The sequence below is a fragment of the Pelobates fuscus genome, chromosome 4 (genome assembly GCF_036172605.1).
Source record: "Pelobates fuscus isolate aPelFus1 chromosome 4, aPelFus1.pri, whole genome shotgun sequence".
NCBI classification, from domain to species: Eukaryota; Metazoa; Chordata; class Amphibia; order Anura; family Pelobatidae; genus Pelobates; species Pelobates fuscus.
Window position 1 is genome coordinate 376,233,551 of NC_086320.1, and position 16,106 is coordinate 376,249,656.

General features: G+C 40.6%; 1 protein-coding gene across 30 annotated transcripts in view; it reads left to right on the forward strand.

The window, feature by feature from the left end:
• Positions 1–16,106, forward strand: part of OBSCN (obscurin, cytoskeletal calmodulin and titin-interacting RhoGEF) — a 344,733-nt gene that overhangs the window by 136,664 nt on the left and 191,963 nt on the right. For 28 of the 30 annotated variants that reach the window (XM_063452748.1, XM_063452749.1, XM_063452760.1 and 25 more), the window contains 11 exons: positions 3,024–3,290; positions 4,366–4,632; positions 5,315–5,575; positions 6,344–6,616; positions 6,875–7,141; positions 8,160–8,426; positions 10,576–10,842; positions 11,609–11,881; positions 12,189–12,455; positions 13,204–13,470; positions 15,123–15,395. In XM_063452748.1, the coding sequence (XP_063308818.1) occupies positions 3,024–3,290; positions 4,366–4,632; positions 5,315–5,575; positions 6,344–6,616; positions 6,875–7,141; positions 8,160–8,426; positions 10,576–10,842; positions 11,609–11,881; positions 12,189–12,455; positions 13,204–13,470; positions 15,123–15,395 (2,949 nt within the window). The remainder of the gene's footprint in view (positions 1–3,023; positions 3,291–4,365; positions 4,633–5,314; positions 5,576–6,343; positions 6,617–6,874; positions 7,142–8,159; positions 8,427–10,575; positions 10,843–11,608; positions 11,882–12,188; positions 12,456–13,203; positions 13,471–15,122; positions 15,396–16,106) is intronic. The other 2 variants (XM_063452752.1, XM_063452762.1) reach the window with 1 other exon arrangement.

Consider the following 16,106-nt stretch of genomic DNA (forward strand, 5'->3'; position numbering starts at 1 on the left):
GTAGCATTCAGGCAAGGTGTTCGATGTCTGTCTGATCTTTGCTAATGGCAGCAGTGACTAACTTGGTTTGTGGTGCAGCGTAGTCGTGTTGCGCCTTCCTGATAGTCGCTGGGGTCTAGGTCAATCATGACGAGGTAATAAGATGGTGTCCCGCAATAGCATTGGAGATTCAGATGTTAGGTGTTTAGTCCGATGCAGGGACAGAGTATGTTATGCATAGGTCTATGTCCATGGGTATTGGCTCGTTACATTTGTCCGTCAGGTTATGTGGGTTCTGCCGGGTCGTCTGCGTCGAGTTCATCACCGGGGCTGGCCAACAGGCAGACCGGGTCTTACCGCCCTTTCATCCGATGCCCAGTCTGTAGGGAGGTGTGCGGTCACGTTGCCGTGGGTTCACCGTGTTCAGGCTACGTGAGGCAACCCTCCAGTTTCTGTCATGCTGCAGGGTCAATACCTCGCTGTCCAGCGTTCGGCGTCTGCTGAAGGCCGATGTTAGTCCAAGCTGGCGTCTCTCACTTTTACCCCTGTTCATTAGGGAGGTTACATAACGTTGTTCAGACGGGATTCCCCCTTTGCCCCAGGACTGTATCAGAGCCAGTGCCATCTTGCCACGAGCCTGGGAGCCAGTATGGGCCAGGGTCGTCCCTTTCGGGATAATGCGGGGAGTCCTGCTGGTCGATGCTGGTCGTCGTGTAGCCGCTCTCCGCTGATGTGGCCGGCACCCACGGGGTATGTCCCCTACTGCTCTCAGCCTGGGAGGGCTTTTAATGTGTGAGTTAGTGGCGAGGGACTTCGTTGTGCCCTGAGGTGGAGTCCCGGATTTCCCAGCGCCGTGAACCCGGTCCCGGGTGATTGGATTGCGGTGGGTCTTCGCCGGTTGTAGATGCAGTGCCAGGTTGGCCCAAAAGCGGTCAAAGATATTTGCAATGGAGTCTTTAGCATGGCCACTGGGGCCTGATGGTGCATGTTGGTGCTGTCGCGTGTCTCTTTTGGTTGGATCATGCTTTTCCGCCATGTTGGAGGCCCCCGCTCCCATGCTGCTTGAGGGGAGCGCCAGGACTGTCGCGTTATAGTGAGGGTGGGGTGCCTCTTTTGGCGGGGACCGGGATATCCCCCACCGGTCCACAGGGGGGGGGGAAGCAGTACTTGCTCGTGTAAGGGTTTCAGTGTCGGGCGGGAAGGCGGCCGTCCTTCCCCCTCCCTCGCCTCTCTCAGTAGGCCCAAACCGGTTGTTGCGGTTCCCGGACAGATCGGGTATCGAGTAAGGTATCTCCGGGTCCATAAGAGCTTCTTTAGTCCAGTGGGCTGTGTTGAGGGTGAGTCGTGTCACTTTACCCCGTTTTATCGGCATAATTGAGTCTTTGCTGCAGGAGCTCATGTTGAGTGCGTCTGGTCGCTTCGCTAGCTCGGCTCCGCCCAATTAGAGTAATTTTAATTAAATTGTCTCTGCCATGGCAAGGCAAAACCTCTTTTGCGTGTCCTCTTCACCAACGATCTGCTTCTTTAAGCTTCCATGTATCTAATTCTGACACCTTGCAAATATATATTTGTTAACTCTTGGGCCAGGAGGGAGAACCTTACCCCTGGTGGTCGGCTGGGACAGGCTGCACTGGAGGCTGGAGCTGACACTCTACGATTTTAAGGGTCAGTTACATGGCCCATAGTCCTTGGGCAGGAGGCTAGCCAGCAGGCTCCTCCAGGAGCTCGTGGCATAAGCACATTTGCCACAGCAAGTACAACTCTTCATGGTCCCCTTGCTTTGCCATTAACTTTTCATGTTTTTTATTCACACATGCATCTTCCCCTTACAGAATGTCTCTAGGTCTGCCACATTCTCATAGAACACCCGTTCTTGCTCTCAGACTGTCCATACTTATTAGACCTTTAATAATTCATCATCTGCTGCTTGTATTGTATTGTATTGTATTGTGTTTTTTCAAGGAATAGCATTATGACATTGAGCTTTTATAAATAATAAAATAATAATTAAAATTGTATTTTAATTTCTTTCAGCTGCCATTTAAAAAAAGGGGGGGGGAGTTTTTGGGGAACTTGGGAGGATTGTCATCATGACTTGCAAATTATTGGAAATTAACTGCAAAGAATCTGCAGGGCAAATGGTAGAAAACGGTGAATTAAAACATTCGGTCATTGAAAGAGTGTTTGGGATCAAACAGAGGAAAAACCTTTTGACCTGTAAACCAATATTGTGTATTTGCAATAATGTTGCATGGACACCAGCCTGTGGCTAGAGTTAATAAATACACACTGTAACAGTTACTTTTACGTAAAGAGGTGATACAATGAGTGCACTAGTCAGAGGCATTGATAAGTTCCAAAAATATCCAGGACGTGAACCCAAATGAAAACTCAAAGACTGCCAGCCCAGGCTTGAGCTCTGGCGTCCCACATTTTGGGACACCATATATATATATATATATATATATATATATATATATATATATATATATATATATATATATATATCAGAGATCAGGTCCCCATAAAAAACAATGTGAGTGCATGCAAAGTGTACTCAGGGGATTCAGTCTGGGGATAAAGTATTTCAGAAATGTTGTGCTTGTGGGCAACTCAGAATAGGCCAGCACATCTGTTAGTAAGCTTGGTGTGAAATGCCACCAGGATTGTACACCATCTTTTGCATCGTTCATGGTCATGAAGTCCTTTTATCAGCAGACATAACCTTTAGTGCATCACTGGTGACCCATTTTGTAACCTCTCCAGCCCTTGTCCCAGATCATAGTGCCAATGTTGGGAGATTTTTTTTAAAGGCTTCAAAATTAAATTAAGTGCATCATTCTTGCCCCTCTGACTTTACCATATAACCCTAGAGGCTCCACCTCTTGACCTCTTAGGCTTCATCCCAACTGGACCCTACTTTTAAAACTTAAGGTTTTGCTCTGTTGAAAAGTAAAAGCTTAGTTTAAATATAGTGATTGTTATGTTAATAGAGATATTCTTAGCATATGGCAATTTATTGAAATTGTACATTTCTCTGGTAGCCTTGCCAGTTGTGTTCACTCAGCTGCTTCAGAACTGTGAGGTCCAGGAGGAGGGCACTGCGACACTGCGATGTGAATTATCCAAGCCTAATGTCAAGGTAGAATGGAGTAAAGTTGGTCTAGGACTTCAGCCTGGGGCCAAGTATGAGATGAGGCAGAGGGACCATGTTGCAGAGCTACTGATACATAATCTTAAATTGGAAGATACGGGAGAATACAGTTGTGATACAGGAGATCAGGAAACCAGAGCATTCTTAACAGTAAAAGGTACATTCAAAATGTATTCCAACTCTGCCATCCAAATAATAGCCAAACAGTTAACTATTTAAGAACCAACATTCTCATATAATGGAAAGGTCAACCTTATTGCATGAATACGTTTTCCAGGTGCCTTTTATACTGTGTGGGAGTCCCTTTATTTAATCCTAAAACATTAAAACCTTTATACAGGTTGACTGAACTACAGTCTGTTTAAGTTCTCATCTGAATCAATCACAGTCTCAACATCCCAATACTTTAACAGCAACACTTTTAGTATTATTGTTTTGTTGAAAAACGAATTCTTATCTGAGTGTCAGCTGACCTCACTATATCAATGCATTCACCCTACAAAGCAACAGCTTCTCAATTTCCAGTTTTAAACATTCATTTTCCTACCTTTTTTATATAACCATTATTTTTACAGGGCATGGACTGTTTGCTCTGTCCTTTTGCAATGGGCATCTGTAAGCGTTCATACTGTACAGTCTATTATAGTCTATTTAGCATCCTTTTACAGTCTATTATAGATCATGCTCAGAATTTTCATACAGAGATGCTAAATGTAATGCTTTACTCATAGTGTCACTATCCTCCTTATCAATTATTGCCTGGTACAAACACTCTAACATCTACTTCTATCCTCAATACTAATTGTAAGACCATTATTTATACACAATGTGTTTCATCCATGTGAGTTTAGTTGAAACGGTGTCCTAAACTCCCGTGTCCCAACTCTTCCAAATATTCACTCAATTTTAATTATATGTTTTGCGCATTCTCCTAGGGGGGAATTTTCATTCAGTAACATCTTCATTTCTTCATATACTATAAATATGTATATCCTTAAATTGTGAATGTCGGTTCACGCATTTGTCTAAATGTTTAGTTTCACTTAATCCCCAAATTTGCTGTCAGTCAAACCCATATCTCCTGCTGCAGATCCACTTGAGTCATTGATGTAGTAGATCCCAAAATATTTTCATATTTGGACTCAAAAAAGAGTACAATGCCACTTGCAAATTCTTCTTCACTGGTAGAGTTGTATCATGTTTATTCAGTTCTTCATGTGCTTTCTGTTTAGCCGTGCCAATACTCTTCATCAAGCCCCTGAAAAATACTGTTGTGGAAGATGGGGTGAGCGTTACACTGCGCTGTGAAACCAGCAAGCCAAATGTTCCTCTTGAATGGTGGAAAGGTACTGTGAAGCTCTTCCCTTGTGCCAAATACGCAATGAAGCAAGAGGGTGTGGTGGCTGAACTGGTGATTTACGATGCTGAAGCAGAAGACTCGGCAGATTATACTTGTGACACTGGAGATGATCAAACCACTGCAACGGTTAAAGTGAATGGTGAGTCAGAATTTGGCCTCAGCCAATATGGTTTTATTTTGGAAGGATTTATTTTAATTTTAAAGGAAGGGTTAAAATTAAGATAGCTCGGCTACAAATTTGAAAACAGAAAGGTTATTATGTTACGTCCAACTGATTATATGTCAATCTTCCTTTCTAAATGAGGCCTGTCTGCTATGATACTGGGAGCCTAAAAGATTCATCTCAAATTGCAATCCAATTACCTAGACCCAAAGAGACAGAGGTTTCATACTGCCCATGTATTTAGCTTGAGAAGGAACTTTACTTTTGTAACTCAATCCCTCTGTCCCTTCCTTTATTCTGGTGTCCCTCTTTTTCTGGAGATTAGTATGTAAGTGTATCGCAAGGTGCCATGGAAATCAAACTCACAGAAATATTTATTTAAACTATAAGATGTGTTTGAAAGTTTAGATAAGTATAATACTTATCTTGCTCGGTGTTACATTTTAAATTTCATAAAAGCTTTCTGTAGAACATCATGTCAGTAAATAAGCAGTGTTATATGAGCATAATATACAAGAGATGTTATAATGTTACTGATATTTTTTATCTTGCTGCAAATTTGCAATTAAATGCTTTTAATACCTCTTAGTACTTATATACGATTCCATGGTTTTGTACAGTTATTGTGTTGATCAGTCAGGATTGTTTTTATTTGCAGTTCTCGAGTTTTTGAAGTCGCTGGAGAATGTGGCAGCAGAAGAAGGTGGCACTGCTCGTTTCTGTTGCGAGTTGTCTGCCAAGACGGCATCCGTAGAGTGGCGAAAAGGTGCTGTGAAGCTACAGTCCAATTCCAAATACAACATAAAAGTCAATGGTCCTGTGAGAGAACTTATTATCCACAATCTGGAGCTGGAGGATGCTGGGGAGTACATCTGTCTTGCTCGTAGTAAGAAGACGTCTGCAACCCTTAATGTTAAAGGTAATGGATCTTTAGCAACCATGGGAAGATAAACCAGTAGGCTTGAAATCAACCCTGGGAGATGATGGAAGGGTCAATAGAGCACAGAGTAGACTTGTGTATTCACTTTCAAATGAATTGCGATTCATCAAAAATTTTAGCAGTCAGCGAGTCATCCGAATTACCGAACACCAAATCACCATATGACTGAATCACGAAACAAACAAAATGAGGAATGAATGAGGTGTTTTGTGATTCAAAGTTCCACCCGTGGAACCAAAAAAAAAATTATTAGTGGCTAGGAGCCACAAAACTGTTGATTTTAGGAGCAGTAAAAAAAAAACTAATTTGGTTACTTCTTCTCGACCTGTGAACCAAATGGAGTGAAAAAAAGCCTATCGTACTGCAAAATATATACATAATAATTATATTATCTATATATTTTGCAGTACACTAATTGGTGCCTTTTTCCTCCATTTTGGTTGATCCAAATAATTGTCCCTGAAATGATCACACAGTCAAAATTCATCTGAACCGAAACGCCACATGGACGAAAATCAATTCTCCCCAAACAATATTGTACGTAGAAGAACACTCAGCACTTTGCGGGTTACATTACAGAGAAGGGAGGTACAGTCAGTGATTTAAGATTTAAGAATTACAAAATGTTTTTCGATGTTACTTTGAAGGGTTGATGCATGACAGAAGTTGAATTGCTGCAGCAAAGGACATATTGTGGCATATTGTCATGAACTATTTCAGTTATATTTCTTCTATATTCCTGATTAGAACTGGATGTGACCATAGTCCATGGGTTAAAAGATGTGTCAGTGGTTGCTGCGGAGGACGTTGTGTTCAGGTGTGAAGTGTCCCACGCCAATGAAAAGGATGTTGAATGGAAGCTACAGGGAATAACCCTTGAGAACAATGAGATGAATGAGATATCAGTGGAGAATGGAAAGATCCATGTCTTGAAGCTGAGCAGTGTGACCCTGGAGGACTCAGGGACGGTGGTCTTTAGAGTTGGACCATACATGTCCACAGCAGAACTCACAGTGAAAGGTAACAAGTGATACATTTGCACAGTTGGCTTTTCCCAGCCACAGGTACAAAGTAGATACATATTATAAAACAACAAACTACAGAGGCTGATGTTGACTATATTATTATTAACAATAAAACAATTATCGTCATTTCAGAATTAGGGCACCATCACCTGCCATCTTAAATTTGTAATGGATATGATCAAAATGATGGCCAGATCCCACATCATGTTTCAATGGTCTTCTGTAGATTAATAATAAATCTGTGCCCTTTCAGCCCCACTCCCGGTGTTTACTAAAGAACTGAAAGATGTAAATTTGGAAGAAGATGCCCCAGCCATTCTGCAGTGTGAGGTCTCACAGCCCGATGTACAAGTGGTGTGGAGAAAAGGCATTGAGCAGATCACACACGGTGGGAAGTATGATATACGAGAACATGAGATGATCCATACTTTGCAGATTTCCAGTTTGAAACCTGAAGACTCTGGAGTTTACTCCTGTGATATTGGCAATCAACAAACTAAAGCAAAAGTATCGGTTTCAGGTACACGTCTCATAGAGCTTGGTGTCCTCATTGATAATATAACATTAAGTAATGATACATCTGACACACAAATCTAATATAACTATCACATTGACCTGTTTCCTTCTGGAATATTTTTAATAGGGATGTCACTTCTGGTATATTGATGTAAAACATGTCTTTACGTAGAAAAAGTGCCTTGCAGCCATGTTACAGTGCGGCCACCCATGTGTACACTATTAAGGGTTAATAAGTGTGCAGAGGTTTAGAAAAATACCCATTTTTGTCTCAGAGGTTTTGCTTTTTTAGCTGGAAGCAGCAAGGTAAATTGTTAGTGTAGGACTCACCTAAGAGGTTTGCCTTGACGTGGCAGGTGAGCTTGCAATCTAATAACCATTGGAGTCATGCTAAAAACCTCCAGTTATTTAAATGTGCGTAGGGATTTGGAACACTGCACAAATAACCAGTTTTTGTTGCTTTTGCTATTCATTATCATTGTGGTTGATGGATCTCTTTAAGAAATACTAAAAAGGTTTTCTTTATTTTTTTATGTAATAGGCACACAGATTCTGGAGATTTTTATTGATTAGCTTTACCTTTTTTTAAATCAGTAATAGTTACACCAGTAATAGTAGCATTTAAAATCACTAATATTAAATAGAAGCTCTCATGGTCTGAAATTGATTCAATTTATTAATTTATTACCTGAGAAATCAGACAAAAATGGGTTGGTTTCAGCACACCTTCCAACATTTCAAATGGACAAAGAGTGACACTTTTAATTTAGGGGTGTGAGTGGGGGTGTGGCCAGGGACTGGGGTGGTTCTGGGAAATTGTAGGAGACTTATTAATAACAATTAAAGTAATTTAGAATAATAATCACATGGATTTGTACCCAGAATAAGGACTGTCTCTCCTAAATAGGGACAGTTACGAGGTATGGTTTCAGACAATGGTGGCTTTCTTTAGAGTTTATATTCATGATCATTCCCTTTGTTCAACATTGTCACAATGATGAGAGTTCCTTTGTTTAATACAGCCGTACCAGTGCTCTTTGACCAGCAGCTTGAGAATCAAACCTGTGACGAGAATTCTGCTGTCATCATGCGAGCTCAGCTCTCCAAACCCAACGCTCCCGTGCAGTGGAGGAAGGGCAGCGCCGCTCTGCTGGCCAGTGACAAGTATGACATCAAACAAAAAGGAAAAACTGTGGAGTTAACTATCCACAATGCTCAGCCTGAAGACTCAGGAAGCTACACGTGTGATACAGGAGACCAAAAAACCACCGCAACTGTGACAGTAACAGGTGAGAACCGGCTGATACATCTCTTATGGATGCACGGAATACCATTATCTATATATAAAACTTCGGAATCATACATTAATTGTTAAAACAAAGGAGGCATTCATTAGTTTAAACCTATCTGTGAATTTTCTGGTTAGTCACTGTGACATGAATTTAAGATCTATTCTGATCGACTGAAAACATCAAACGGTCCGTCAGGATGCAGTTAATCCAACCAATTCTTTGTATTTCACAATGTTTCCTTCTGCTCTCATTACATTTAAAAGACAGAACTCATTATAGCCTTGAAAAACAAAACAGGCATCTTATCCCATAGTTGTTGTTTTTTTCTTTCAAATTTTACATTTTTATTTAACAGATTGATTTGCTTTACTGAGTGATGTGTTCAATATCAGAAATTAAATGTATTTTACATTCATTCTGCAATCAGGCTACTACATGGTGCCACCCTCTAATAATTTTAGTTTTGGTCTCGACAGACGGCAATGTTGCCAGTTTGAGATGGTTCTTCTCTGAACCTGTGCGTTTTGTAGTAATTTGCTTGCGTGAAAATGATCCCCTGTGCCTCATTGTGTACACCTAGGTGAGGAAGACACACACAGGCTGAGTGCGTAATTCTGTCTAATAGGCTGCAACAGCCCTGATTTTAAGATAAAACTTTTCTAAAACAACAAGTAGGCTCCTGATTGGCCCAAATAGACTAAAAAAGGGACAGTCATAGCAGATCTGAAAATCTGTTTCCGTGGTTACAGGCCCCTTTGTTACACTGGGTTACATTTGTATCATTGTTCTGACAGAAGAGTCTGGCTTTGTGACAGATGAAATCTTTCTAGAAATATTTTATCCTGCTGTCATTCAGTTTGTGCCGGGTTGTTCCGTGACACTGGTTAAATACTACAACCTGAATAATAATTAATAAAACAATTATCACTTCTGCTAAATGAATGTTTCCTAAATTATGGCATCTTATTAGCTTATCAGCAGTGATAATTTGAGAGGTGACTGTAGACTCCCGTAGCTGCTGGAAGCGTTTTCTTGATATTTGTAGGGGATAAAACAGAAATATTGTAAAATATACCACGCCCCGGCGTATAACACGCACCTCATTTTAAGAAGGAAATTCCAGGAAATTTCCCCCCCTCCCATAGTATTCCCCCCATCCCATAGTGTTCCCTCCCTTTCCATAGTATTCTCCACCCCCTCCCATAGTATTCTCCACCCCCTCCCATAGTGTTCCCCCATCCCATAGTGTTCCCCCCTCATCCCATAGTGTCCCCCCCTTTCCATAGTATTCTCCCCCCCTTCCCATAGTATTCTCCACCCCCTCCCATAGTGTTCCCCCCATCCCATAGTGTTCCCCCCTCATCCCATAGTGTTCCCCCTTTCCATAGTATTCTCCCCCCCTTCCCATAGTATTCTCCACCCCCTCCCATAGTGTTCCCCCCCTCATCCCATAGTGTTCCCCCCTTTCCATAGTATTCCCCCCCATAGTATTCTCCACCCCTCCCATAGTGCCCCCCCTTTCCATAGTATTCTCCCCCCTCCCATAGTATTCTCCACCCCCTCCTATAGTGTTCCCCCCTCATCCCATAGTGTCCCCCCCTTTCCATAGTATTCTCCCCCCCATAGTATTCTCCACCCCCTCCCATAGTGTCCCCCCCTCATCCCATAGTGTCCCCCCCTCCCCTTGTCCCGTAGTGTCCCCCCTCCCCTTGTCCCATATTTACTTACCTGTCTTGAAGCGTGGGCCGGCTTCACAGCGTGCACCGCGGTACTGGAACTTCAATTTCAGGTTCCGGTTTCCGGCGGGACTGAAAGGAAGTGTGCACACTTCCTTTCAGTCCTGCCGGAAACCGGAACCTGAAATTGAAGTTCCAGTACCGCGGTGCGCGCTGAACACCGGCCCACGCTTCAAGACAGGTAAGTAAATATGGTATATCGGCGTATAACACACACCCATCATTTCCGCCCTATTTTCAGGGAGAAAAAGTGCGTGTTATACGCCGATAAATACGGTAACTTAAACTAATGTGGTTCTTCAAATCAGTTTCTAAATAGTTTGATTGCTTTCTCTTGCCATTATTTATGTACATTTAAAGAGACACAATGTATCAATAAACAACCAGTTGATCTTTCGATTATGTTCCAGCACTTCCAGTGCAGATTACACAACATCTCCAGAACGAGCAGGGAGAAGAGAATGGATCCATTAAACTCCGTGCTGAGATCTCTAAATCGAATGCATCCGTGAAGTGGAAGAAGGCGGGAGTATTGCTCAAATCTGGGGCCAAGTATGAGATGAGCCAGTCTGGGCTAGAGGTGGAACTCACGATACACAACCTCAAGCAGTCTGATGCAGGAGAGTACGTTTGTGATACTGGGGACCAAACAACAAGTGCCACCGTGTTCGTTAAAGGTATAGTGCTAACCTAGGGGATCATGTACCAACCACCCACTCAAGAAATAATTATTGTAATAATGAACAATGAACTCAGCAAAAGGAGGGTAGGAACCAAGTGGGGGATATTACTTTCAAATGACACAAAACAGTTATGTATCAATATATCTGGAAATAGCTCAGGCCTTATTATTTGTTTAGTTGACAGTTCAACTGTAACAGAACACTCCATGTATGTTTACAAGCATCCAACATAGAGGTGGCATTAGGATTTTAAAATGAGTCTAAATGTTAACAAATGTTTTAAAGTAAAATAATTATCCATATTCGCAGCAACATGGAAACCACCAATAAAATCAACTGTCATTGACTTCCTCTGACTTTAATATGTTGATGTATGACTTCACATCAAGTACTATCATTACTATGAAACGTCCTGCGGGTGGGTGGTGTCATACACAAACAAGGACAGTAGTCCTCTATTGTAGTTGGCTGACATATCTAAAAGTAACCAAGGTTACCTTTCTAGCTTAGAAAACTCGGGATTTGCTAGTAGGAACTAAAACTTTGCTAGTAGGAACTAAAACATACAATGCATCATACAGATAATCATTTAAATAGAGTAGTACTATAAAGACTTGAATATCTCCTTTTATTCTAATGAAACACAAGCTGTTCCTCCAAAATGATAAAACACCCAGTCCCACAAATGGAAAATGAATAGAAATTCCTGTAAAAGAGAAATAGCACGTTCAAAAAAAGAATTGTCTATGTTTCCTCTCAGAGCCAGAACCATTTATTGTTAATCAGCTGGAGAACATTAATGTGGAGGAAGGAGAAGATGCGATCTTCAAGTGCAAAGTATCGAAGGACAATGCAGCAGATGTTCAGTGGTATCTGGCTGGTGTTCCTCTTCAGTCCAATGAAATGAATGAGATCTCTGTCCACAAGGGGAAGATTCACACCTTGACTTTGAAAAAAGTTTCCCTAGAAGATGCAGGTCTCGTCAGTTTTAGAGTGGGACAAAACACAACTGTGGCAGAGCTAGTTGTTAAAGGTAATATTTTTTGTTGTGTAGATTAAAACGTAGATATAAAGCTAAACGTGGAGCTGTATAAAACATAATTGAAAATATTTTGGAACTTTAAGTCAACCAAGTCAACAAAAATAACTGTTATGCATTTACTTTAATTTCATAACAATACCAGTTGTCTAATTAGTTTGTAAAAACAAAGGATGGAGAGGAAGTGGTATGGGTGCTTTTAATGTCCGTTTAAGTCCTCTTCATCTGCTTTTTATTTGCTGGTCTTTGTTCTACTCTCCAACCCACCACACTTATTTCTGTTGTTATTTCTGTGTAACAGCTTTAATAGTTAATATCAAAAAGCCACTCCAGGCAGCAGATGTGGAGGAGAGTGGAGTAGCCATCCTAACATGTCAACTCTCAAAACCCAATGTCCCAGTCGAATGGAGAAAAGGATCCACATTAATAAAACATGAAGGCAGGTATGAAATCAGCATGAAGGGTTCCGAGCACACCTTACATATTACGGACGTCACGTTAGAAGACTCAGGAGAATACAGCTGTAGTGCAGGAACTGAAAAATCATCTACCAAGCTGAAAGTGAAAGGTATGGAATATAATAAAAATATCACTAACCGCATACAAACAACATGTATGCATGAATTGTGTATTAGAAGTTTAGAAATCTAATTTGACTGAATCATAGCTACGCAATGGCTTATGCCAGTTGACATCTAGATACAGTGAGCTGGCAAGTTTAAACAGCCCAACGAGGATGAACTTTTAAACAAGCCGTGGTTCCCTTTTGCAATATTTTGTTTGCTGTGCTCATTGGGATGTTTAAAGATACAAATGTGAGAATATTGTTAGGTCGGTGTCTCTACATTTTCCTGCATGAAGGGCAAAAGTGGAGGTATTTATTAAACCAAAGGTTAGAGTCAGTTCCAAGAAAACAAAAAGATGGCAAATTACCCCAGTGACGATGTGTGAGACCTGATGTGGGGGTTGTCATGAGCGCAAAACATGGAATTGTTGAGAGTCATTATTCCTTAAACCCATCATTTGGTGTGCTCAATGTAGAGGGATGAACACCACTGGCAGTTCACAAATATCTACATTGAGAGATAGTTTTGTTATGCTCTTCTAATGACTTTGCTTTGTTAGACAGTAACACCAACTCTACAAAACTCCATAAAATACTTCTGTCGTATCTACCCTTTATTGAGATATAGGCTGTTTTAGGGTCTTAGACCACCCAGCTGAAAACAGGCAAGATTATTTTTTAGTTAAAAAGTCCAATGCTTTAAATCAATATACTTTGGTAGAAATAACATTATGGAGTATTTTTTCTCCAGCCCTCCCAGTGATTTTCAAAAAAGAGCTTGAGAATGTTGAAGAACAGGAGGGGGAGACGGCAGTTCTCCAGTGTGAATTGTCCAAGGCTGGCGCACCGGTGGAGTGGAGGAAAGGCGCCGTGGTCTTACAGTCTAATGATAAGTATGAGATGAGACAAAGTGGCACCATTGCCGAATTACTGATTCATAACCTGGACCTAGATGACTATGGTGATTACATCTGTATCACTGGAACCAAACAAACAACTGCATCTGTCTTTGTACAAGGTAAACAAATGCTGGTATCATTCCTTCAAATAGTTTTTTAAACATAAAATCACTTGGGAGTGTGCTCTCCATTAATTAAAAAATATGATTTAAGGAGATCCACCTTCAATATCATCCCTTCATGTATTTATTCTAATAATTCTGTTTACATGTTGTAGTTTTTTTTGTGTAGATGGCAATTTTATGGACTTTTCTTCCTATCAGTAATAACTAGATATTAATTGATTTCTCCCGTAGTGTAACTTGATAAATGATTGAGGTCAGCAAGCACCCAAATTACATGCAAAGCAAAGCTCCCTAGAGATGGAAGCTAATTAAGATCCCAAGCATCATTGACAGGAAGATAAGCTTGTAAGGCAAAGTAGACAATTGATTAACAAGACAACAGCTAAAAAGCAAGACACATTAGAAAAGAAAAAGAAGTAGGAGGTTCAGTTATAAAGCAAAAAACAATAAAAAAAAATAAAAAACATGATATTCTTGGTGTTACGCCATTAATACGTTTACACACATAAATTCTATGTAGATTTTCATTTACACAAACATTCTGACGATTTCATTCCAGAAAACATTGCCAAAGGATTCCATTAATAGTCGCGTACACTGACTTCTTCTTGTCTTTCACATATGATTATCACAACAATAACAAATTGTTTAGACTAAATGATTCATGTGCATACAGAATTATCTTTCAGATTTCTGTGTAACCGCGTGTGCCATCTGCATGCATTATAACTATTTGTTATAGTACAATTTTCTCTCTTAGAACATCTGCTGAGTTTCTCTGTTTATAGTATATTTTTCTAGGTCTAAATCGTAATAAGAAGGAATTATTGATCATCGCAAACATTAATGTTTAACTCATCCATATCAAAGAGACAAAATGGGATGTTTTACTGACTACTATGGCTAATGGAAGTTTTTGATTATACAGTTAATTCACAATTTAACAGTGGGCATAATAGGGGTTAAATTCCCCAAACAGTGAGTTGAGTTGAGGTGACTTGACAGCTAGCTTACAAAATGGAGGAAATATTAGCTAAGTTATCATCTTTCCAACTCTCTAGAGGTTGGCTTTTCTTCCACTTATTTTAACCTAGATTTTTTGAAGTTGGTTGTCAATTCAGGTGAGTCAATCAAAGACTCATGGGTGGTCTTTAGTTAGTCCTGAACTTATTAATGAAGAACCATTCTCTGGGTAAAATATGACACTCCAAAAATTCCAACAAATTCCAGTTACAAATAGTTAAATCATTTATTAAATTATGAAATAATTTGCTGGAATTGGAAGGTGTATTGTTGGCATCTTAAAATAGGACAGTACTAGACTTGTAGACTTGTGCAAACATTTCTTTTGGACAGTGTGGCCGAATCAATTGCCTTTTAATCAATTCCCAGATGAGTTAAATATCTGAGATTTACCAGTGGAGTTCTATTGATTGATTAGAGCCCTTTAGTTGAATAAGACACCACAGGTAAATCTAGAATGATCAATTCATCCATGTGTGGAATAAAAGCCATTTGATTTGGAGGAACCATCCAAAACAAAGCATTGTCTGTACTGTCAGTACTCTTGGTAATTCTCAAGTTTGTTGATTAGTTACTGTTATTCTTGTTTAATGTTTGTTTTTAATTTTGAAACCTGTTACCAGAGAGTAATGTAGAGATAGTGTCGGGCTTAAAGAACGTGGACGTCTTTGCGGGGGAGACAGCCACGTTCTCCTGTAAGCTATCCAGGCAGGACATACGGAACGTGCAGTGGTGGTTGGATGGTTCTCCTCTGCAGAGCAGCACGGTGAATGAGATATCAGTACACAACGGAAACGTTCATACGTTAATTCTAAAATGCCTTGGGACCAATGACTCTGGCATTGTCACCTTCAAAGCTGGGTCTCGCACTTCTTCTGCTAAGCTCTTAATCAAAGGTATTTAAAAAGACTAACACAAGCGTAATGCAACTAGCTTTACTTATCCACTACGCTAGTGTTTTCACTTTCTAGAGTTTAAAATTGATTTTGTCAGCAAACAAATGACATTAATTGTCTATTATCATACTCAGGTTGAGCGGTACTTAATGGCAAGGCATATTCATCTGGAAGACTAGCTTCAAAAACACTTTTAAAGGAAAGTATAATATTTTTGGCAGCAGAGATTTATTTAATTGGCCTCACAGTTAATGAGAGTATAAAGGGCCGTTTTGCTATTTGTTTTGAAAGGATTACTCAAAGCACTATCGCCACGTCAGTGATTAGAAGGGGTCATGGTGCCTAGAGACTGTATGTGCAGCATTTCAGCAAGAAATGCGGCACATACGGAGATTATCCCATCTACTACTGAAGGTGAAACTTCACCTCCGGCATCATCGTTGGGTGACATTAGCTAACCTGGAACAAGTGTACAGCATTCTGATGCCAGACAGCCAATGGCAGGACAACCCCCCCCCCCCATGCCTCCACTGTCTTCCTCTCTGTCTACCCACCCTGACCTCCCTCCTGCTCCTGCGAGGGGGAGTAAAGTCAGTGGAAGAATATTGGGCAAGGGTAGAACTGAGGATGGAGATGATTTTTTAAAAAACATTTTTTAGCAGGGAAAAGGGTAGGAAACAGGCTACGAAGTGTTGCTCCAACCAAAACCAG